General features: G+C 41.9%; 1 protein-coding gene across 8 annotated transcripts in view; it reads left to right on the top strand.

The window, feature by feature from the left end:
• The first annotated feature begins 4382 nt into the window (after positions 1–4382).
• Positions 4383–23817, top strand: part of STK38L (serine/threonine kinase 38 like) — a 60238-nt gene continuing 40803 nt past the window's right edge. For 3 of the 8 annotated variants that reach the window (XM_074826472.1, XM_074826473.1, XM_074826469.1), the window contains exons 1-2: positions 4383–4495; positions 17127–17209. Coding sequence is in view for 1 of the 8 variants with exons in the window: in XM_074826468.1 (XP_074682569.1) it covers positions 19350–19373 (24 nt within the window). In the remaining 7 variants the exon portion in view is untranslated. Of the gene's footprint in view, positions 4541–9886; positions 9927–17126; positions 17210–18443; positions 19009–19283; positions 19374–23817 lie in introns of those variants that run through there. The other 5 variants (XM_074826468.1, XM_074826475.1, XM_074826470.1 and 2 more) reach the window with 4 other exon arrangements.

Consider the following 23817-nt stretch of genomic DNA (forward strand, 5'->3'; position numbering starts at 1 on the left):
ATGATCACCAGGAATGTGACCCAGACAGAGCCTAGGTCTGAACCAGTGCAGACATTCCTATGTTGTTACATCTTTTTAAATATCGATGACAGTTTCCTAAATAAGGAGCCCAACCTAGGAAAAACGAGACGAGTAATGTTACTTCTGTAAATAGTCTCACATAAGTAAACCAAATCAATTTCAGTGTTACCTAAGTCTTCAAGAGTTTGCAGGCCCAAGATCTGCTAAACTGTTTAATTCAGTGAATTAAACTGTGAAACATTGCATGTGAAGTACAATCATACATGCCTCCTTCTAAGTTTGCATTCTGCCTATTAAGAAATTATCACAGAATCACAGAATCATTCAGGTTGGAAAAGACCCTTGGGATCATCGAGCCCAACCATCAGCCCTACTCTACAAAGTTCTCCCCTACACCACATCCCTCAACATCTCAGATTTTACATTTTATTCTATGCCGCAGCATTTTTAAAATATTTGATTCATTACTGTGCCCCACAGGAATCGAGCAACTAAAGATCTACAGTACATTCAGCAGGTATGAAATCTTGTCAGAATTGTATAATAGCATGCTAAGTGTCATAAAACAGATTAAGGGATTTGCATTTATTCCTGTCCTTCTAATGTATTAAATAACAAAAACATATGCTTTTTTTATTTAGGCAGATCAGGGAGTTACAAGTAAAATTTGTATTAAAAACAGTATCAGGAGCAGCTAAAAAAGTCATAATGAAAATGTGTGAATGTTTCTGTATGACTTGCACTGTGCTTACTTAGCTCCGCTTTATTTCTTGACCAGTCTTAAAAGTTTTGGTATTTTTTGTCTTATTTTGAAGAAATACAACTGGTTCATATTGTACAGAAAAATAGTAAGAAAGCAAGGAAGGAAAGTCAGAACTGATTCCTAAATGCTACATTAAGTAGTTAGCTGCAAACTGCTTGTGATTTCTCCTGTAAATTAAACATTTATAGGTTATTTCTGATGCTGAGAAGGTTAAAAAACCCCAGAATCTTTCCAAGAGACATCTCCAGCATGACTCTGATACAGAAACTTGTATTTGTTACACCAATTGACTGCAGAAGAAAGAAATGTTTGTCAAAACTTCACATAACTGGCTTTTCACAGATAAGATATCCCTCCTTTGAATTACAATAATGAGGACAGTATTGGTTTGGTTTGCTACAGACCTTCCCCTAAGTTTTTTGAAGGCTTCAGATGTTCAGTGGAATTTTACAAGTGGTATTTAGGCTTTTGTGTTTGCCTTTAATTGCTGTGCACCAGGGTATATCTTGATGCTGCAGCCAGAACCATCTGAGCAGAGGGCGCAGAACCTTTCACTGCTTGTTGCAACTAGCAGGACTGGAACACTATACAGTCTGCAGAAGTATGCACATTTAGAGCAAAGATTTTGTTTCAGAATTGTCCTGTTTTCAGCCAGGATAGAGTTAACTTTCCTTGGGCAGGGAGGGAGCACAGCTGGAGAGCCGGGCCCAGATTGGCTGTTGGAGTATTCCATATCATGTGACATTATGCTCAGTATGTAAAGAAGGTGGGTTCTCTCTCATTTCTGCTTTTGGTTGGTGGTGGGATCTTTTGTTCTGTTGGGATTGCTGTTAGGGGCAAGCTGCATACCGGTCATTGTGTGGTGAGCAACCAGATTATGTATTACCTGTTTGGAGTCCCTATTGTTACTGTTGTTTTGTTATCATCACTGAACTGGTTTTTTTATTCAACCTACAAATTCTCCCTTTTTTGTCCCTCCCCTATTTCACCGGGGGGGGGGGGGGGGGGAAGGTAAGTGACTGGCTGTGTGGTGATTGGCTACTGTCTGAGTTCAAACCATGACAAGAATGTTTTCCTAAGTCCTATGCCTGGCAACTTAAAGAGATGTTGCCCTTCCACATAGCACATGGGTTCTTACACCTCTAAATTAAGGCTAACTCTGCAAATATACACAAATAGAAGCTATTGGGTCAACAGTGCTATAACTGTTAAGCTGCATTGCAGTTTTGGTTAAAGCCTTATGTATTTCTGCCAAACTTTCCACATGTCATTTGCCTGCACAGACATTATTTGCAGGTTTGGTTCTGCCATGGTTCATTTCAGGATGAGCATTTTGTTGTAACTTTCTTTGTGTGCAGCCCTTCAAAGGCTACAGACATGCTTAACTGTATTCACACCAGGTGTCCCATTGACTTCAGTTGCAACACTGGTGATCCTATTGTAAGATAACCTTTTATGTGTACAACAGTAAGATAACCAACCTTCTATATATATAGCTATGTTAAAAAACATGTAAAATTAGAGAATTAAAATAAACCATGTCCATTTTGCAATGGAAAGTCCACCAATATAAATACACTTACAGCCACATAAAAATAGAAACATTAAATAGTTTTTCCATAGGTATCTTAAGTAACAGCCAGTGCTACTATTACAATGTTTTTTCTCTTTTTAATTGTGCTACTACTTAGGAAAACTCATGATTCTGGCTTATGAGGAAAGTTATATGGAATTACAAGGAAAATTTATAAACAGACATGTATCATTTGTCTAAAATAAGAGACCAGTTCTTTACATGTCAGGAATTTTTGTAGTCTTAGGAACCATTTGTTTTCCTTTTCTCTCTTGAAAATAACTAAATAAATAGAAGTTTGCCCCACTTTCCCCCTCACACACGCAGGACCAATGAAACAGTAATTTTCCACTGGCACAACAGCCTTGCAGTGTCTGTCATCTACTTTGCTGGCAGGATCCACAAGAGGAGCTGCAGTAGCAGTTCAGGAATTGTAATGTCATGTTGTGAATATTCATTCAATTTTCATTGTCACAGCTGGTCCTCATCCTCTCCAAGACTGACCTTGCCTCCCCCAACTTTCTTTTGACATCTTTAGAGCAGGGGAGTGGACAGAAGCAAGATACTGAAATCAAAACTCTCAAATACCAGAAATACCCAATCAAAATCAATCTCTGTTCCTATTGGGGGGGCAGGTGTATTTGTCCCACCCATTTACCATTGCTACTGATAAAGATTTTTTAAAGACTTTTGCTCTGGGAAGAGTGCTTTAGGGAAATAGGACAACCACTTTTCTAGATCCGTAACCAGTTTATTTTGAATTTACTTATCATAGAGTGTCTTTTACTCTCTTGCTAATTCTTTTTCTGGGTTATATGTCTGTGTTTTCAACACTGCAACATGGTAAATGGGAGTGCACAACTTCATTACTGCAGGCTCCAAATGTGGAAATGGAGTTCAGATATCACAGAGGGCAGTCCCTCCAGAAAGCACTCTTGCACTGGATTCAAGTAAAAACATGCTAATTTTAGGCTTCTGTTATTTCAAACCTACCAAATCTAATGCTTCTGAAAACCCATCTCTGCAGGGAGGTCCACAGTGCTCAGGGAGGTCCACAGTGAATCTCCTGGCTCTGTCTGCAGGCAAATAGGACACATAGATACACACTTACAGGTCCTGAGATGGTGAGATCTCTGGGCAAGAAATCTCCTTTAGTGCACAGAGCTCCTAGACTAATGAAGTAAAACAAATTAAATGCAGCTGCCAAATAAGTCCTCTTCATTAGCAACTATCCTCAAGTCAAGTGACAACACTAGGAGAGACTTTCAGTAGCTTCCACATGTTGCATGTTTGTGACAGAAGCAGAAGATGGTTGTACTTTGTCATTCTTCCAATCTGAGCTCAGAGATTTGCCTTCTATGTAGCTGGCTTTGTAAGAAATCTGTACCACTGCATCCTTGTGGTAACAGCTTTCCCCCACAAGTGCTGCTGCTTCATTTTATGATGGGTAGTACTAAAACCAAAGCAGGGTTTTACTTATCTTCTGCCTCTGTTAATATCCTTACCCTTGTACTTTGGTGGTGGGACAGAAGGCTATAAAAGCAAAAGGCCTGCAAAAGTATATTTCCAGTTAATTCTACTGTCTTCTGTTTGAGCATCTGGGCACCTGCGTATGCTCGAGGCAAGTTTAACAGTGCCCTCCTGGCTGTGAGATCTCTTCACAGCCACAGGCCCTCCGGTGCACCTCCACCGCCAGATCCGGTCGAGAGCGAAGGTTTAAGCTGGCTGTTTCGACTGAAGAGAAAGGCAGCCCCTTCGGCCCCTGGGGAGCCAGGGTAGCCAAGCGGGCGGCTCCAGGAAGAGCCGCAGGCGAGGCCAGCAGCCACCTCTGAGGAGCTTTTGGCTGTTTTAGAGGAGGAATAGAGGCAACCTGGGGGGGAAGGGGCGGGGCGCGCTGGGCTCCTGTAGCACCTGCCTGAGGGGCGAGGCGGGGCGCGCCACTGGCGGGCGGCGAGAGCAGCCAATGGCGACCCGGTTCGGCGATGCCGAGCTCTCGCGAGAGCCGCCGGGTAAACATCCCTCCGCCGAGGCCCTTCTGCTGCCGCTATTATCGCGGAGGAGGAGGTTGAGGTTGCACACCAACAGGCGCTGATTGCAGGTCAGCGAGCGAGGAGCTACCGGGAGGGCGGCGCGGAGAGGTGAGTGCTGTGGGCAGCCGGAGCAGCCCTCGGCCCAGCCCGGAGGTAGGAGAGCAGCCGTCCCCTAGCGTGGTGCGGGGTGGGGGGGAGACGGGACACTGTCATAACAAGACTGAGAATCTCTCCCTGCCTTTCTTCTCTTTTTCCCCCCCACCCCCAGTGTGAGGCAGCAGGAGCAGCCATAGCTGTCGAGTCTGAGGGAGGACGGCCTTAGTCCCGGCTGCTGCTCAGCCCTGGGGGGAGGCGGGAGGATCGAGGGTGGCTCTCGGCTCGGGAGTCGCCGGGGCAGTTTGCCCTCCTGCCTCTGGCGCGCCGCCCCTCAGATGGCTTCTCCCCCTGCCCCCAGCGGCTGAGCCGGCGGGCGAGCAGCGGCTGCCGCGTCCTGCCAGCGGTAGAAGTTGCTTGAGTTCGCCCTTCTCCCCAGGAGTGGGTGCCGCTAGCGGGCGGGGCGCTGGGGTGCCCCGCGGCCGCCGCCAGCCGCCCTATCCCGCGGGGTACCGCCGGTTGGACGCAGCGGGCTGAGGGAGCGCTGAGGGGGCTGGCGTGGCGGGCGGGCTTGGGGAGCGCTGGGAGTGAGAGAGGTGAGCTTGGGGGGCAGGCTGGGCTCTTGGCGGGGTGGGGGGCAACGTCGGGCCTGTGGGAGTACGGGGCTGTGCGTGGCGAGGCTCGGGCGCGGCAGGGGATTGTGAGGGGGCGTGGGGTGTACCTGGGTACGTAATGCGGATTTCGGGTTTAAGGGAGTCCTGCCCTCTTTAAAATTCAATAAATCACTAAAGGGGCAAAATTATTTCCGTAATGTGCTTAAACAAGCAAACAAAACCTGACAAGTTTCCACTCACGAATGAACAAACGCAAAACCTGCTTTTTAACATTGCCCTGAGCCAAAGGAGTTTGGGATTGGGCCAGTAATTTGACAGTCTGGCTCGTGCTCTGTATCTTTAGGCAATTTACAGTGACTAAGGTAAAAGTTAAATGCGAAGAACTGTGAGATGTCTCCTGGTTTTGTTTGGTTTAAGTTAATTTGAAACGTCTTGGGATGGAGTTCACAAGTGTGCTAAAAGACAGTCTCCACTGATGTTGCCTACCAGATTTCCTGCTGCAAAATCCAGAATAGGAATAAATGAGCCTTGATGTAGCCTCTGAATAAAAAGCAATGCTGAAGTTTGACTTTAAAAAAAAAGTTTCTTATAGGATATTTGGTGGGATATATTCGTGTTGTTTTGCTGTTACTTGCTCTTTGCTGAAGAGCAGTGAAATTTATTTTGGAAACCACGGATGTTGGGTTTTGTCATGTATGCTGTGATTCAGTGTTTTCATTACAGCTTTTTGAAGTCACTTGAAGTAGAGGGGGATCTTGTTTGTGAGTGTATATAATGGAAATAAATCTCACTAAATTGTTGTGCGTGTTCCATAAAAGATGTCTGGATATACAAAGAAATCTTAAAAACCTTTTTCATTCCTTATTCTTTAGGAATTTAGGGATGAAAGAGTATCAGTTTAATTTTACTCCGAGCAGGTAACTGAAATAGTAGCCCATAGGCTGCTACCCTGAGAGGTGTAATGAGCAGCAGCCACACTTATTGGATGTGAGAAATCTGACTGTATCTGATAGAAGTGATGCAGTTTTATCTTATGTACTATATGTAAACATGTATTCCTGCTTTTGTTAAAAGGTGTCTTGGATTAGGAAAAGTCAAATTTGCATAGTTCTGTGAAACTGGAACTTGGCTGTTTTTCACATTGTACATGGCATAGTATATGTTCAGTTTAAATATTGCTTCATTAGAGTTGAAAAAAATGCTAAACTTTTATTTCTCAAACATTTCAGGGGAAAAGAAACCCAAACAGCTAGCTAAACAGAATTCAGAAGTGAATATTTACAGTGGACAGGTATCATGCTTTATTTTTTTCTGCCTTTCTTTGCAGAAAGTTAGTCTTTCTAAAAAAACAAAACAAACAAAAAAACCAAAACCAAAACAACAAACCCACACCCAAAACCCCACAAACTTGCCATGGACTTCAACCAGGCCCTATGCTTTCGGTGCACAATGGGGGAATGTTCCTGGGAGAACAGAAGTTTTGGATTTCTGTCAAATGATCCGTTGTGGACCTGCTTGTGTAAGCCTTCTGGTGCTGACTTCTGAGGGTCTGATCCCGTGCTTAGGGGAGTCCCTGGTGCGTTGGAATGAAGGGGGATGGCACATTGAACAGAATTCACTGTATACATAGCTTCTCGGGTGCATGGGTGAGGTTTGCCTAGCTATTGTTTCTCAGGACTTCTGTGTAGCCTCCTTTTGGCTTATCTGTCTGTATGCCCCTGAAGCTTGAATGGTGGGTAGAAGTTTTTAATCATGTAAGTTATCTGCTGTAGTTTGTGATCTCTCTTGAATCCTTTAGTGACCACAAGGAGCGTAGTCACAGTTTGGGAAGCACTGTTCTTGTCCACTGTATCTGTCTAGGCAATGGGTTTGTCTTGTTTTTAAAGCTTGTCTTCTCGCTATAAATACAGTTTTCACTCAGCCCATGTTTATTCTAATAAAAATGTTCTTCTTCCCACCAAGTTTAAGTCAAGGGTTAGTTAAAATGTAAAGCCAATTGATAAACTTTGATATTTGTATTCTAGGAGATGCAGGGTAGGCATGTAGATTACAATGAAAAGACTTACTTCTCTGAATACAGTATTCATCAGCACAAAGACTACAAAGCTGATATTATATGGTAAATGATTTGCTTTTAGTCCTCCAGAAAGAGGCTTTATGTGTCTTAGAGTAATGACAGTTGACATAAATGAAGCATACTATTGTCCACAAAATCATTTAATCTTCTCTTGTTTGCAGCTCATTTCAACATGTAGCTGCACTTAGAGCAGACCTGGCATCAGTAGTAATTGCATTACTGTAGCATGAAAATGTGGGTTTGATAAATAACTGACTGAAGTCTAATTCTTTGTGATGGGTTAATGCAGGATTTTTCAAAGTCTCGTGACTAATTAACATCTTTTGTTGTGCAAAAGAAGTAACAGTAAGGGTAACCCAACCTAATATTATGGGTTATTTACTCAGGGAAGAGTTATTTAGTGCATGGTGTGAATTTATATGGTGAACTGTATTTAAGGTGGGGCGTCTTTTCTTGCAGGATCAGAATTTAGTTGTTGCCAAATGCAGAAGAGTAGTCTTTATCATTTGATTGATACGAAAAGTCCTGCAGCTCTGTAGTCTAATGGTAGTCTGGGTTTATGGGATTTCACAAGAGCAAGAATCTCCTGGAGCAGTAAAAAGAGAGACAACTATTCACCTTTTAGTAACGAGGAACAGGCAATATTAAGTAATAGGTTGGTCGAACAGGTTGAGCAGATTGAGTTTATAACAGGTGCCAGAATGAACGGAGGGAGGAAGTGAAGGGATAACTTGGATCTGTATGGGGAGAGGAACTGTGTTTACAGGAATAGTGTTTGTCGTATTGCAACTTATATGTATTATATCTCTTATGTTCCAGAGTGTGAGCCTGTGACTGTTGACATGCTGTAGAGGAGCTCCAGACTTAGCAAAGATCTTAGCACATGGGAGTTTCTTAAATTTCTTTCCACAGAAGTGGAAACAGAACAACCTTTCTGTTATCTTTGAACAGATGTAAGGTTGTGAGACCTTTTTCTACTACGTGTAATAAAGGTAGCAGTTTACAATTCTCTGAAAGCACCGTGTGTAATGTCACATTAAGTAAGGCACTGCTAGTGCATTTATGAAATGTGCCAAGAAATTTTAGCAATTAAGTCTCCTTGTAGTAAAACAAAACCAAGCAAACTACCCCCCAGACAAACAATTAGAAAACTTCAGTCAAGTTGGGTAACTTACCAGAAAGAAGTACTTGGTTTAGGGCCCTCTTTATGAGCCACTATAATAGAATAATGCTAATGAGAAATACAGTTGTGCTTAAGCTGGATGCAATTAAAATTAAGATATTGGATCGTGCTGAGCCATAGGAGTTAGAAATACAGTCAGCTTCCATATGCAGGAGTTTAAAGTGGGGGTGGGGAGGGAATGAAAGTCATAACTTCAGTAAGACACATGACTATGCTGAAGCTACTGCTAAGAAGGATGCAAACAACAAAAGAAAGTCGTTTGGCAGAAGTGGCTTGCTACAAGTGGGGAGTTGTGTGTGCTTAGGGGACTCTCCTGGTTGTACTAGGTTAGGCTCCGTCTCCCTGTCCCTGATGCAGCAGAGATAACTTATCTAGCACACTTGTGCTCTACTGTGAACTGTCAGCATCACTGAGAACTGCCACAGAGGACATATGTGTCCTCTTCCTGCCAGACCACTGCCAATTTGGTGACTCTCAAGTCTGCTCTGTGGGAAAGGGGTTTTCCAAGAACCGTGTTCATTTCCAAGGTAAATTTGCTTCTGCCATGTAGGCAAACCTTGAATTTGCCGGCACTACTACCGATCTCAGTCACTTGTTTGATAACTCAATCACTCGCTTGATAAAGTGAACCTTTCCCACAGATCACTGTTTTGTATTTTGTTTCTTCCAGAATGAGTAGAGCTGAGTCTAATAATGAGAGAGGCCTGACAACTGCCACGTAACACCAGAACAGCTATAGCTTCACTTGCTAGAAAGCCTGTCATCTTATGAGTGCACTAGTAAAAAAATGAATCTACTTATAGCTGAACCAATAGTTAAATTCCAAACAATATTTCATTGTCTGCAGGAGAGCTGTTTTGTACAAGCCAGACAGAATGCAGATTGCCTAGCCACAGAACCGCCTTACTACTGTTTGAAGCTGAAGTTTTGATTAGCCATCTTAGGTTTCCAAGAGGAGAGGGTGACAGGACATAGGTGTGGTGTGGTATCTCCGCTTTATTTCCCAGTGCAGAACTACCTCTTTGGCAGATTAGCTAGATCTGAACCAAAATATGGAGAAGGCAGCTCGTGGGCTTAAGTGTCCCACTTCTTCCCGTAAAAACTGAGAAAAACCTTTCCTTTCAGGAAAAATTTCCTTCTTCCAAATTAGCCAGGTAGAAATAGCAGACCCTAGTCCAATGATATCAAGTGCCTTTTGTCTTGCCTTGTATATTGGAAAAGTGTTTATTACAGACATTTCTTAAAATTTGTTTTAATTATTTTTTTGCAATGAATAGTTGCATAATGTGTTCCCAGCCCTTCCCTCTCACTGGTGCCTTATAAGGGAGGTAACCAGAACGCTAGCCAAGTATCAGCCTGATGACGGAAGAATTGTTCCACTTAAAATGTCACTAATTTTTAGCATGCTGAGTTCTGTATGAAGAGGAAAACTTGTATTAGCTCCACAGACAAAAGTGTTGTACTGCATTGTTCAAAGGCGGTTGGTTCTTGAAGTTAAAGATAACTGGATTCTTCTGTTTTGTGGTATTTAGTGCTTGGCAGAGCAAAAAGGAGAACAACTGCAATCACAAGGTAAGGATTTAATGGGAGTACCTGTTACAAACTGTAGAAACTGAATATGGAGAATGAAGTCTGTTTAACAGTAATTGAAAGTATAATTTAACAAGCTGTAACATCTGGAACTATAAGGGAATTTTGTGTTCTGTATATGATCTTCTCTATGGGACACTAGGCAATCATACAGTAATGAAAGACAATGGAAGACGTGGCTGTTATAAACATGTAACAGCCAACTGTTAAAGCACATTCCTGTTTTGTGGAGTAATGGCTTTGGGTTAACAGATATTTGTGTAGCAAATACACTTGATGAGACTTACTCACCAAGTAGGGTTGTCTTATGGTGCAGATTGTATAGTGGTGTGTCTGGGAAAGCAGTTCAGTGCATTGCAGTGAATTCTGACTATCAAGATAAGATGAAAGAAAGGAATTTTATCAGTTCTGGTGTTGTTAACATGCATCTTTGTCACATGGTTTTGTTGGTTTTGTTTGTGCTTGGTTAGTCCACTAAAGTGGTGAAGAACTCCAGTTGAGCAGGTGAGTTGATATTCTTCATGACTGACTTGCCATATTTCACTTTTATAAATCAAAAGGGATTTTTTTGTGCCTAAAGAAAATTTCTCTTACTAAATCAAGTTTTAAACTGAAAGAGGCAACTTATTTCCTTCACTTCATGAAATTAGTTACAGCATGAATCTTGGTTTCTGCAAATGCTGTAGGAAAGGAAATATTCACATTCAAGTGGTGGTGGTAGTGGGGGACCAAAATAAAACAACCCTCATATTGTCAATACACTTTCTAGTAAAGTCTAATTGTTTAGCCCTTCCCCAATCTTAACGGGCATAGGTAGCATCTTATAAAGTAATGTCTAACTTGCAGAGAAGCAAGGTTTATTAAAACAGTTCTCCATGAATTCAGCTCTCAGATCTCTTGTGAGCAAAGTATATAGATGACAATTTTATATTGAAGTGTATCAGATGGGTTCTCATATGCTTAATTATTGTATAGAGACTCTTTCCCTACTCTGTCCTGTTTATCTTCTCAAGGAGTTTCATTTAACAGAGAAGGAGAGTTCATATAAAATATGTGAGCATCTTAGCCCACTTGTATTCTGGATATGGTGACCTCACTGTTCAGTTGCATAAGTAGCAATTAGGAACTTTCCTGTTTGGTTTTTTTTTTCTTCTTTATTAAAAAAAACCAATTATGTTAAGAACACCTGGAATAATCTCCTGTAAATTGTTTATGCTTTGAATTGTCCCAAGTAGATCTTGAGGTCAGGCAAAATTACAGTAAGACAAATAAAAATCTATAGAGCAGAGACTGTTTTAAAGTATTTGAAAAGCCCAAAGTGCGGAATACAGGCATTACCTTAGGGGGATCCTCATCAGAGGAAATAAAAACATACATGTGTAGTATAAAACATGAATATAACTGACCTTTAGTATCTGCTTAGAGAGATACATGTGAACTGAAGTCAAGTAAATCTCTCTCTGATATTCTTCAGCTGAATCTGAGTCTTACAGCTGTCTCTGAGGTTGAGTTATACAAGCCATAGAGTGGTTAGACAGCAACAGAAGTTGAGGCTGTGGTTTTCAAGTCCAGTGAACCACGGACTACTGTGAAGCCACAGCGCACTCCCAGACCATTGTACAGCTTTGGTTAAAAAACACTCCTGCCCCATTGACCAGCCCCACGCTGCTGACAGTGTCTGTGGACCACGGGTTGGAAATCACTAAGTTATGGTGAGCTGTGGTATTGAGAACAATCCTCTCCAGAAATAGTTTCAGGTAAGAAAATGAATTACAGGTAATTTATTATACAGTTTTGAGAAGGACAGCTTTTGAGATGAAGGGAGCTAAAGATCTGGAAAAACAAAACCAGGTTTTTTTGATTTGGAAGAGAGTAGAGAAAGGGATTCCTTCCTCCCCCTGTTAAATCTCTTTCCTCCCCTTTCTTTTCTCTCCCTGTCTCTTTTTCCATGAGCCAGTGACAAAGGGAAAAGAACGAAATGGAATGCTTTCGCTTTTTCAAGCTTTGCTGACTAATCTTCAAAGAAATTGGAAATTTTTCAGCTTCTTATGTCGCAGCATGCACCACTTCTTGACCAGCTCTAGTTCTCTAGTAATGAGTAGTGTTTACAGGCACCATGCATCTATTCCTTCAACAGGAAGGAACACACTGAAGTCACTGTGAGCCCCAGGTGCACAAGAAAATGCAAAGTTGTCTCCAAAGATTTGAGGCCATGTAGCTAAGGTAGTGTTTACAGGAGAACAAATGTGTGGGATGAAAACTTGGATTTCAGCTGTGCTGGCATGGTACTAATATATGGAAGGATGGAGCTGTCCATGTGAGGATTATAGTATGTTCACCAGATAATCTTTTTGAGCGTGTAAATCTTGGCATTTCCAGAGGGTTGGTTACACCTGGGATGTAATTTAAAAGCAAGTGAACTTAAATCAAAGTTTCTTCTCACAGGGGTGGTGATCGTCCTCTTGTCTTCCAAGACTTACTGCTCTGGGCTTTGTCACAGAGAGGAGTGCGAAATGAATGCCATACTGATACGATCAATCCCCCTGATGGTGCTGTGAATCTTGGACTGTGGATGTGTTAGTGGGCTAACCAGTATGTGGATATTCAAGTTGACTGAATGTATTGTAGCTCTAATCCCAAGTCCTTCAATCACTATCAGTGGTGCTGATATTACTGTAGGGTGACCTAAAGGAACTTCCCACTTGTTTTTTCAGGAGGCATCTGAGTACAACCTGCCATGTTCCCTGCTGTGATGGTTCAACTCGCTTTAAGTTCATGCTGAAATCATTGTCTCTGACAGCTGTGGTTCATTTGTAACTCTTAGGCTTGCTCTTGGATACCTTTAAACCCCGTTTAACCACAGAGGGCACCTAATTCATGTTAACTGTTTGCTTTTGCTCAGACATGTGAGCCATTTGTGTAGTAGCAGATGAAAAAAGAACAACAAATACCTTTCAGTGTTCAGGGAAAATATATGAACATTGTATCGCCCAAACCAGAGATGAGAGAATTTCACGTCTGAATATACCCTGACCTGCACCACTGATTTCAGCTGCTGCTCACAGCTTATGCTGCAGCCTGGCTGCTGACAGAATAACTTTGCTGAGCACCTTTGCTGGAAACTAGCAGAGTTTCCTTGGAGGCTGCCAAAAATGCTGCTGCCCTCACCTTCACTCATCAGTAAGATGCAAAACTCTGGCCATGGGGAAGGTACAGTGAAGAAACATGCTTGACCATTATCTGTTTAAAGAAGCAAAGTAACATTCTGCTTTGTAAAATAATCTTTACAATCAAAAGCAACATTTAGGAAAAAAAAATAGATACACATCCATTTTTTCATATGTAGTTTAAATCACTGCATTTGAAAGAATTGAAAGAATAGTGGAAAGTCAAAAATGAAAAAGGAAGTAATTATGAGGTACTTGGGGGGAAATTGTTATACTCTAATAAACATAAGAAATTTTGACTAGTTTTCCCTCTGCCTTTTTTATTAAACAAGCAGTAATATTTGAAAGCCAATTTTGTTTTTGTTTACAGTCCCATCTCAATTTTGGATTTTGACCCTCAGGCACAAGATGAGCCTGTGTTGTTTAGGGAGCAAAGACGGCATGAGAAGAATTATGATGACAATTTTGATTATACTATTTCTCCTTAAAAAAAAAAATCAAAACACTGAAACCTGTTTGTGTTCTTTGTATTTTTTCCATGTAGAAGCTCACTTTTGAAACTAGTCTTGACAGTATCTTTCTATTTGGCTGTAATTTTCTCAGTAAATGTATTTTCTTGGTTCTTCTCCTTAAATACTCCGAAGCAGTCCTGTCATCTTTAAAGAATGCTGCTATACAGACTAAGATGATAAAATCTTCTGTATTCTTACTTAGGACATTAGAGAGTGATAGTGAATCTGCATCTGCCTGTGTGCAGTTGAAGAATGCATAATGAGATTTTTTTCTGTCACTGTGGAATCTAAGTGCTTTCCCTCCCTCTCTTGCCTGCCGAGGCAAGGCAAAGATGTTGGTAAAGTCCACCCCCCCACCCCCCCATTCTCTTCGAATTGTAAAGTAAATCCTCTCCAGATATTGCAAACTAAAACCACGGTAAAAGCAGTGCAGATTAAGCTCCATATTTGGCTTGGATGGAAGGCCAGACTTCTGTCTGGAACATCTGAATTGGTGCTTTGAGCGTTGAATAGAAGGAAGCTGCACCTTCTGGGTGGTGATCATCTTGTCAACAAAGCATCTGATTTACAAGATGAAGTCACTTACAGAAGTAGGCTCCCATCATGTATGTACATCTAGGGAGGGAAATAGGGGCTATTTTGCTTGTGGTATAACAACTGCTGCACCTGCTTATGCTTTTTCCTCCTGTTTTTTCTTTTTTGGATAGGTCAGGAATGAAGTTTGTGCTTGACCAAGGGTGTAGGATTTTTAATGGAAATAAAATTTGGCTAACCTTACTTTTTACAAGGAAGCTGCAGATGCATGGTTTTCCAGATTAATGGGATCTAAATTAATATTTGCTAATGACTGATGTATGAATAAAATAAACAATTAAGAATTTCTTTGTAATTCTTGTCTTCCTTTGGTACCTCAGTCAGTGCTGCTTCTAAGCAAGAGCCTCTTTTATTGGTACAAAGCTAAATACTACCCATATTGAATTTGGGGGTATCATTCTCAAACTTTGAGGGAGAGGGGACTGACAAAGGATAATCCAGCCTCTGTTGTGGCATTTTTTGAAGTGATTGGCAGAGAGAGAATGTATGCATGTACGAAGATCTTTTTATAAGTGCTTTTTCAATATTGAAAGATCTGGTGTTCTTTGAGGTACTGACCACATTTGACCCTGCGTACTTCACAGGCATTGTTCAATTAATTTAGCAACTGTTTACAAAGCACCAAAATTCAGGGGGGCCTTCATCTTTGAATGAAACACATTCTTTGTTCTGAACTTGGCATCTCTAAATTTACTGAGCAGCACCAATCCCCTAATATTAAGTGTGTTTATATTGTTACCTTGTGCCATCTGAGTGCAACAAAGTTCAAATTAATTAACTGATTTTTCAAAACTACTGCTCTGAATTGTATTTGTGACACATATGGCTTTGCTTTCTAGCAAAGTTAATTCACTGGGATCTATATGATACTTTATGTGGGTGTGGGGATTTATTATGAGAAGTGAAGACTGATGTTCATGATCAAAGATTATGATCCCATATTATCTGTGTCATCTTAAAATTACTCTATATTATTAAAGCAGAGTTTAAAATATTGTTACTTTTTCTTAGTTTTCTAAGTTTGTATTGCTTGCTTCATGCCCCTTTACTGGCAAAAGACAAGGCAAATGTGAGTCCTTGAAATTCAGTGGTTTATTCAAGGTAAGCCTATGTTTGTATCCTAAATTTTCTTGAAGAAAAATACTTGGGAGCTCTTGAAACTTTTGTTGGCTCTGGAAAGCAGAAATGCAGTTAGCATGTGGGATGGGAATATTCCTGTTGGATGCTCTCCTTTTACATGGCTTTGGCATGTTAGAAGTCAGCAGGTCCTAGTTTTTCCGACTGAGAAAGTGTGAGGTTACATATATTACTTAAAGAAATATTTAGATTAGTTCATGTTTTGTAAAAACACATTGGGATACTTTCACCAAAGATGCTAGGTAAAAGCAATGCATGTTTTGAAGGAGTGTGCTATTTTGAGGAGGATAATTCATTTTCCCCACCTTATTCAGCCCTTGGCCTTTAGAATAGTATCAACAAAGGAAGTGACTCTTACAGATGCTTTTGTGATGTGATTCCTAATTTACTGAGACCTGGAATGAGATCCGTTGACTCATTTCACGTAAGCTACCAAAGAGCTATTTCCAGTTATTGCCTGGTCTTTGAGCTGAAAGATGCCATCTCTGCCAGCCACGCTTTACAAAAAACGTAACAAACTTGCACTACAAATATTTCAACATTATAATTCAGCCTTTGAAGTTTTGGCACTTATTTGGCAAAGGATGTCTCCAAAGAGGTATTTTTAGCAAACACTATATAGAGAGAGCTTCATCTTTTTTTTTTTGTGGAGAATATTTTTTACTCTCTGTGAGGTGCCCAGAGTTAAAGGATGTAAAAATGGCAAGATGCTTAAACCACGGTTGGATTCAAATTGTCTCAAGTTTGGTAGGAGCTGGATCTATCCACAGTTGCCCAGTCTTCCTTTGCTGGAGATTCCAGTGCACTGTGATGCAGATGGGGATGGGGGAGGGACACCACCTATTTGGTTGGCTTCATCTGGCCCTTGGAACATATTTTAACTGTAAGTCACATCCATTTGCTGTAGGACTGCTATTTGATGAGGCTAGGTTTCTAGAAGTGCTTGAGAAACCTGTTATAGACATGGTCAACAGTTACAGGCTTTTGTGATGACCAGCAGAAGTAAACTATGAAATCCAATGATTAATTTCAGGTACCCTCATCACAGTGAGAGTTGGCATTGTATCAGCTGCCAGGCAGGATTAATCTACCTACCCTTGGGTGCTTAAAGGTTGCACATCTAAGCCAGTTAGTAATCTTAACTGTCCTCTGTAGTCAGTGGAGATGAAAAAGCACTCGGAGGAGATGTTTGCTTCTACTTTCTGTGAGGCTGGCTATTTTAGGACTCTGCCACTACAGCTGGTAGAACAGAGGTTAACATGTTTTTCAGGAGAAAAAGATGAGTGCAAGCAAGGCGCTGGGGGACTTCCAGTTGTGCAGCCTCCAGTGCATGTTTATGCTCTGATACTGCTCTGTGATTTCTGAGTAGTTTCCTATGGCAGTTGAAATTTCAACAGTAATAAAATCTGCTGGCTTCACCCTAGTAAAATATCCCTGCAGGTGCCTGCAAAAACTTGTGAATTCAGACTCCTTTTGTTTTGCTGATAGCGTAGTCAGAATGCATTTGTTTTTCTCCAGAAGAGTGTGAAGAATGTGCTTCCTCAGTAACAGCTTTGAAAGCCCCAGGGCTCCGTGTAAACAGCAGCGTAAGTAGGCAGAGGTCCTCTGCAGTTGCACCTCCGAAAAACCCCAGGCTCATGTCAACTGAGCTTTTTTCTGTTTCCTGCTGTAATTCTAGTTTTTCCCATAGTTCATCGTGCCATTTAGTGTTAAAAATAGGATTCCATGAAACATTTTTATGTTCCTTTACTTGCATGCATTTTATTTTTCAGACGTGTATCTGTATGAAGGCTTGACAGAGAAACAGCTTGCCTTTCTCCAGTGCTGACCTGATCTGACTAATACTAAACTCAAGGTAAGAGTCAGGGCTAATGTGGCAATTCCATGTCTCATCTCTTCCTTCAGGTTTGTGGCAGCTTCTGCACATTCCACTTTGTGCTTTGGATGCTGATATGGTGCTGCATAGTTGACTTTTTAAATTACTTCTTATTTTGGTGGCTCTGATTAATTTTGTTGTGCCTCACTTTCCTAATTTCTAAAATCTGTTTGAAATTTTCCTCAGATTTTGAGAACTATATGTGGAGAGTGTTATGTAAGCCTATATGTTAACTTGCATATATTTCTACTAGTAAATGGGTGGAGTTGGAAGGGGTCTCTTTCCCAGACCGCTGTAGATACTTGTTACAAGGCAGAGTCGAGTTCTTCCCTTGCTCATACACCTTCAGAGTCCTCCCAGGATTGAGCCCGGGTTTATTTACTTCATAGTCAATGGTGATACAATGCTGGCTTGCTTTACCAAGATGATGTGTTTTATGTTTTGGTTTTGCAAAGTACCTTGAGATCTGGGTGGAAAACACTTTAAAGGGGCAAAGCATAATTTGGTTGAAGGCTGGGGTGGGAGGTACATCACATAGGGAAGCAGAATAAAGTTTGCAGCTCCAGTTCATTGGAAGATGCTTTCTGGCATTATTAACACAAGGAATAACCCTAAGGAGAGGAAAGCAGCTGGAGGCTTGGTAACAACCCCAAGAGACCTTTGCAGCTCTGGGCATGCTGGGAAGGGGAGGGCATACCTTCCCTCCTGGAGGCTGCCAGCAGAGCAGCTTCCCTGTGCTTTCAGGATTTGCTGAAATTTCCGTAATTTATTTTGCAAGATTTTACTCAAGGGGATGCAAAAAAACCCCCCCAACCCATAAAATAGCCTCCAGATCTTGCTTCTATCCCATCATCTTAGATCTGGAGAGAGTAATGACATTTTTATTACATATCTAGGCTAGGGAGGTACAGCTCAATATTAATTGTGGCACGATCTGTGGTGTAAAAAGTGCTAGTTTTTGCACAGACCTTTCCTGACTGCCAGGGGCACTTCAAAAATAAGGGATTTTACCTGGTTTTCTTTTTGTAAATAGTGCAAGTTGTAATTTAAAGACTCAATCAAAGCAATAATTAATCATCTGAGAAATCACAGATGTAAATGTTTTTGATTCAGTACTAATACTACATTATTAGACTCCTTTCTCTTTATTTTTTTAGTGTTCTTCATGTTTTCAGAAGTGAACAGAATATAGCAGAGCAGCCGCTTCCTAGTGATTTGTGAAACTGAGAAGTATTCTCTCTTTGTTTTATATTGATGTGACAAACTACATTCCTGATGTTATGTGTGTCTTTACCAGGAACTGGTAAAACTTTCCAAACATTGTCTATTTATCAGTACTTTAAAAGACAGCTGATTAATGTTATTTGCATATGAGCAACAGAATGTGTAGACATAGACTGGGGAGTCATTCAAATGAATACTTTCAGCTGAATTCACAATAGCAACATTTTGCCAAGGCTGAGTGTAGCTCAACTTGGAAAAGTTATTGCCAAACTTGGCCACTTGCAGTATATTAATATTTAATTGTCTTTTGTATAGTTTTTTCCCATATATTTTCCTCCAATTTCTGAAATCAGAATGAGACTTCAACCCTGTTCTTGGAAGAGTGAAAAACATCTGAGTTGCTTATCTTGCCACACACCCTTCCAAATCCACAATGTATGGATTAGTGCCTCTTCTGCAGTTGACTGAAGTAGTTAACTTGTCCAGTCTGATCAAATGGGCAGCTCAGAGGAGTGCAGTGACAAGAACGGACCACATGTTTCCTAAGTTCTGGGGTGAGGTTAAATAATGAATTTTAGAATGAGTTAATAATCTTTTAATACTACTTCAGCATCTTTCCTTTTAAGAGCCCAGGTTCTTTGTGCGTATGACCTCATTAAGACTCCTTACATGACCTGCTAGGTATGGGAATGATATGTTTGTTTTCATGCAGGGTAACTGAGGCACACCCTAAGTACATTTTTTTTTTTCCGTAGGGTTTGGTTTTGCACATGAGAAACAAAATAGAATCCAGACCATCTGTTACTTAATGCAGTTTCCTGTTTTATAGCCACAAGAGCATCCTTCCTCTGTACATACATCATCTGCAATTAGAAAAAGAAAACTCAAAATATTCATGACTTCAACACTTGCATCATTGGTAAATACCAGAATTTAATGTGGTTTTATTTTGCAGAAAGGTCTGTCCACCTCAAGCCATCATTGGAGGTTGTGGTGGGGATACCTTCGCTGGTAACTCTTCTGGTAGAGTTGAGGAGAATGAGAAGAGGCACATTAAGGAATGAGTGAGAAGTTAGAGTGGGCCTTAAGGTGGATGTTCCTGATGTGTTACTGTAGATCAGGCTTTGCTCTAAGTCTTTGCTCTCGGCATTCTTTGAGTGAGCATAAAACTATTCAGATTCAGGTACAAATTATGTCTCTGCTGCATAGTGTGGACTTCTGCTCCACGTCAGCATGGCTGTTTGAGCTTGCTTCTCCATGTTGGGCTTTGTTCAACCTACAGGAACTAAGTAGTGCTGCAAGAGGAGCACTTGGTATGGCTTCCAAAGCAAGCAGAAATAGCACATAGTACAAACCCTTCCTGGTCTTTGTAAATATAGCTAGGGTTATTCATGAATAGAATGCAGCACATGATAGTTATGCTATCTAGGGGATAGATGTTCATCATGATTAGCCTCACCATAACTATTTTCATCAAAATTGAATGGACTGTGTTTTGTGTTGTGGCAGCCTGAAATAAAGGGGCTGTGAGAAAGTTATAGCCTGTCTTTTGAAAGCTTTGCAGAGCTGTTCTCTTCATCAGCCTATTTTCAAATGGAACCAGCAAAAGTTGGTGCAAGAAGAATGTGACTCATTGGTGAGAGTTAACATTTGTTTAACAGTTGTCACCATTGGACTCTGGGATTTATGTTGTACCCAACCTGATATAACTGGCCACTGTGGAGAGGGACAATGCCTCAAGTGTATCCAAACCCTACTTGGATGTAGTCCAAATTTGGGTGCCTGCAAAAGGGACAGTGCTGTTCTCTCCCTTGTCCTCTGTGCCTATCCATGTTTCATTACTCCCCTTTAACTGAATTTAAGTAGTTGTGTAGTTGGAGAGTGGGACAAACCAACTTGCTGATTTTATGGAAGAAGTGTCTCCTTTTTACAGGAGCATGGGAGTGGTTGGTAGCTTAGTTTTGTCAGGCTGCTGAGTTCACCTAACTCACCTGTGGCTGTGACTGCATTATTGGGAAAACTATAGGAGTGCATGGTGAGGGCTGGGCAGGGATCTGCAAAGTGAGAGGGAGGGACTTCTCTAAGAAGCAGTTCATAGAACTGTACTGACACTCCTTGAAACAGAGCTTGGCAGCAGTGTCTACCCTTTCTGTGTAAGGGCCTTATGCTTGGGGCCCATCCTCATAAGGAAATGTTAATGTTAAATAATATTTCAAAAGTGGAAATGATCGCATTCTTCCTATGGCTTATTTGGGTTTTTCTCTGGTTATTACTTATGGGAAATAGCTGGTTGTATCCACCTTGCCAAGCAATTCAGATCACTGCCTGGAAGACTTCTTTATTTGCCACTTTACCAGTCTCCATCTTTACATATTGTTTGCACTAAACTGGTATTTTTGTTCAAATTTCCTGCAGGTAACTCCACTGGCCTTTGTCTCTGCTTGACAGATAAAGAAACAAAGGCACAATGACACTTAGTCACCTTACAGGACAATAGAGACACACTGAAAAGGAACAGTAAGAGCCATTCTTCAGGAACACAGGTGTTGCTTTTCCTTCTACTTTCCTGTAAAGCCCATACTTTTATATGAGGTGACCTGTGTTCCACAAAGAGTCCTTCTTACTGATGAATCTTGCTCCTTTTCTCAGTCAAGAGCATGCTTAGCCTTCAGGATGTGCTGCAAGACTGTTCTGTTCTGAAGAATTTCTTCATAGGAAAGTTTTGCTCCTGGAGAAGTTGTCGTTCTCTTATTCTTGCCATAATAGATTTCATCTTGAAAGCATATGAAACTATGTTCTTTAAGAATTTTTTTAATCTGGAAATTTGCCCATTCTTGCATGTTTAACTGTAGCATAGCAGCTACGTACAGCCTTAATATCTTATAGAAACTTAAATATCCCCTGTTGCTTTTCCCTCTCACTTTCTCTTGTAGCTGGATATAGCCAGAACTTTTACTCACACCCTGCTTTTGCTTCTGTTGTCCTTTAAGTAGGAAACCAGATAATAGAATCAAGTCTCCGAGATTAATTTAAAGGAAAACACCTATTCTGAGTGAGCTTTCCCAGGCCAAGACTGGAGAATGACCTTCCACAGGGAACTAATGCCCATCACAAACCACATCATCTTTCACCTAGAGACAAATCTTTTATTTCCTTTTCCTTTTTTGCCTTTCTCTTGTCTTCCTAGAAGGGTGGATATGTGATTGATGATCTTTATTGATCATCTTTATTGATGATCTAGATGAGGGGATCGAGTGCACCCTCAGTAAGTTTGCAGATGACACCAAGTTGGGTGGGAGTGTTGATCTGCTCAAGGGAAGGGAGGCTCTGCAGAGAGACCTAGACAGGCTGGAGCGATGGGCTAAGGCCAACTGTAGGAGTTTCAATAAGGCCAAATGCCGGGTGCTGCACTTCAGCCACAACAACCCCCAGCAGTGCTACAGGCTTGGGGAGGAGTGGCTGGAGAGCTGCCAGTCAGAGAGGGACCTGGGGGTGTTGATTGACAGCCAGCTGAACATGAGCCAGCAGTGTGCCCTGGTGGCCAAGAAGGCCAATGGTATCCTGGCTTGCATCAGAAATAGCGTGGCCAGCAGGGACAGGGAAGTGATCTTATCCCTGTACTCGGCACTGGTGAAGCTGCACCTTGATTACTGTGTTCAGTTTTGGGTCCCTCACTACAAAAAGGACATTGAATTACTTGAGCATGTCCAAAGAAGGGCAACGAAGCTGGTGAAGCGTCTGGAGGACAGGTTTTATGAGGAACGGCTGAGGGAACTGTGGTTGTTTAGTCTGGAGAAGAGGAGGCTGAGGGGAGACCTCATCGCCCTCTACAACTACCTGAAAGGAAGCTGCAGAGAGCTGGGGATGAGTCTCTTTACCTCTTGTCCTATTGCTTGTTACTTTGTTAATGGCCTCAAATTGAGCCAGGGAAGGTTTAGACTGGATATTAGGAAGCATTTCTTTACAGAATGGGTTGTTAGGTGTTGGAATGGGCTGCCCAGGGCAGTAGTGGAGTCCCCATCCCTGGAGGTGTTGAAGAGTTGGGTTGACATAGCGCTTAGGGATATGGTGTAGTTGAGAATGGTTAGGTTAATGGTTGGACTAGATGATCTTCAAGGTCCTTTCCAACCTAGATGATTCTGTGATTGTGTAGGAGGGATTATGTGTGTATGCACATAGCCATAACAAAGCACTCCTCAGCTTCACTTCAGCCTTAGAGTAGATGAGCAGCTGGGATGTGAAGCAATAGGCTGCATGAAGACTCAGATTTCATGAAGGCAAGGCTCTGTGAGTCTGCCACTGAAAAATCTGTTTTTCTATATGCCTAAACCTCTAAATCTTAGAAGGATAAGCCCTGGTGTGTGGTTTGAGCCCAGAGGGCAACTGAGAACTGTGCAGCTGTTCACTCACCCCTTTCTCCCCAGTGCTGGGAAGGAGAAAAATTAATCAAAAGACTCAGGAATCAATATAAGGACAGGGAGGGGTTGCTTACCCATTGACAGTCACAGGCAAAAGACAGGCTCGTTAGGGGAAGAAAAAAAGATGTCACTTTAATTCAAAACATTAACTATAATGATGCTTAACAGACAGAATGGGACAGTGAGGAATGTTACCATATCTCAAAAACACCTCCCCCCACTCCTCTCTTCTTCCCAGGCTCAGGTTTGTTCCCGATATCTCTACCTCCTCCCCCAGTGGCACAAGGGCAGGGGATGGGGTGGTGCAATCAGCCTGCTGCTGCTTCCTCCAGGGTGAGAGGGGAAGCATTCTTCTGCATTCTTCCCCCTGCTCCATATGGCATCCCTCTCATGGGAGACTCCTTCACAAACTCTCCACCATGAGTCTTCGCCACGGGATGCATTCTTCTCAAGATGCTTCGGTGTGGGTCACCTCCACGTGTTGCAGTCCTCCCAGTGATGAGCTATGACAGCAGGGGCTTCTTTCCACAGAGACCTGGGGGTTCTCCACATGCCGCAGGTGGATCTCTGCTCCTCTGGTGACCTCCATAGGTGTCAGGGAGGGTGACCCTGCTGTCTCACCATGGGATACAGGGTCCATGCTCCGGCACACTACCCCCCGTTCCTCCTCCTTCCTTTCCACTGACCTTGGTGTTTGCATAGATGTCCTTCTCATAACTCCTCCTCAAAGTCCCCCACCCTCTCTCAGGTTCTGCTTCTTAAATATGTTATCACAGAGGTGCAGCCACTGTTGCTAATTGGCCCGGCATTGGCCAGAGGCGGGTCCAACTTGAAGCGCAGGGAGCTTTGAGAAGCTTCTCACAGAGGCCACCTCTGTAGTCCCCTCCCCCGCTACCAAAAACCCTGCCACACAAAGCCAGCACACCAGGCTACCCACTTGCAGTG

This window comes from Strix aluco, chromosome 5, assembly GCF_031877795.1.
Source record: "Strix aluco isolate bStrAlu1 chromosome 5, bStrAlu1.hap1, whole genome shotgun sequence".
NCBI classification, from domain to species: domain Eukaryota; kingdom Metazoa; phylum Chordata; class Aves; order Strigiformes; family Strigidae; genus Strix; species Strix aluco.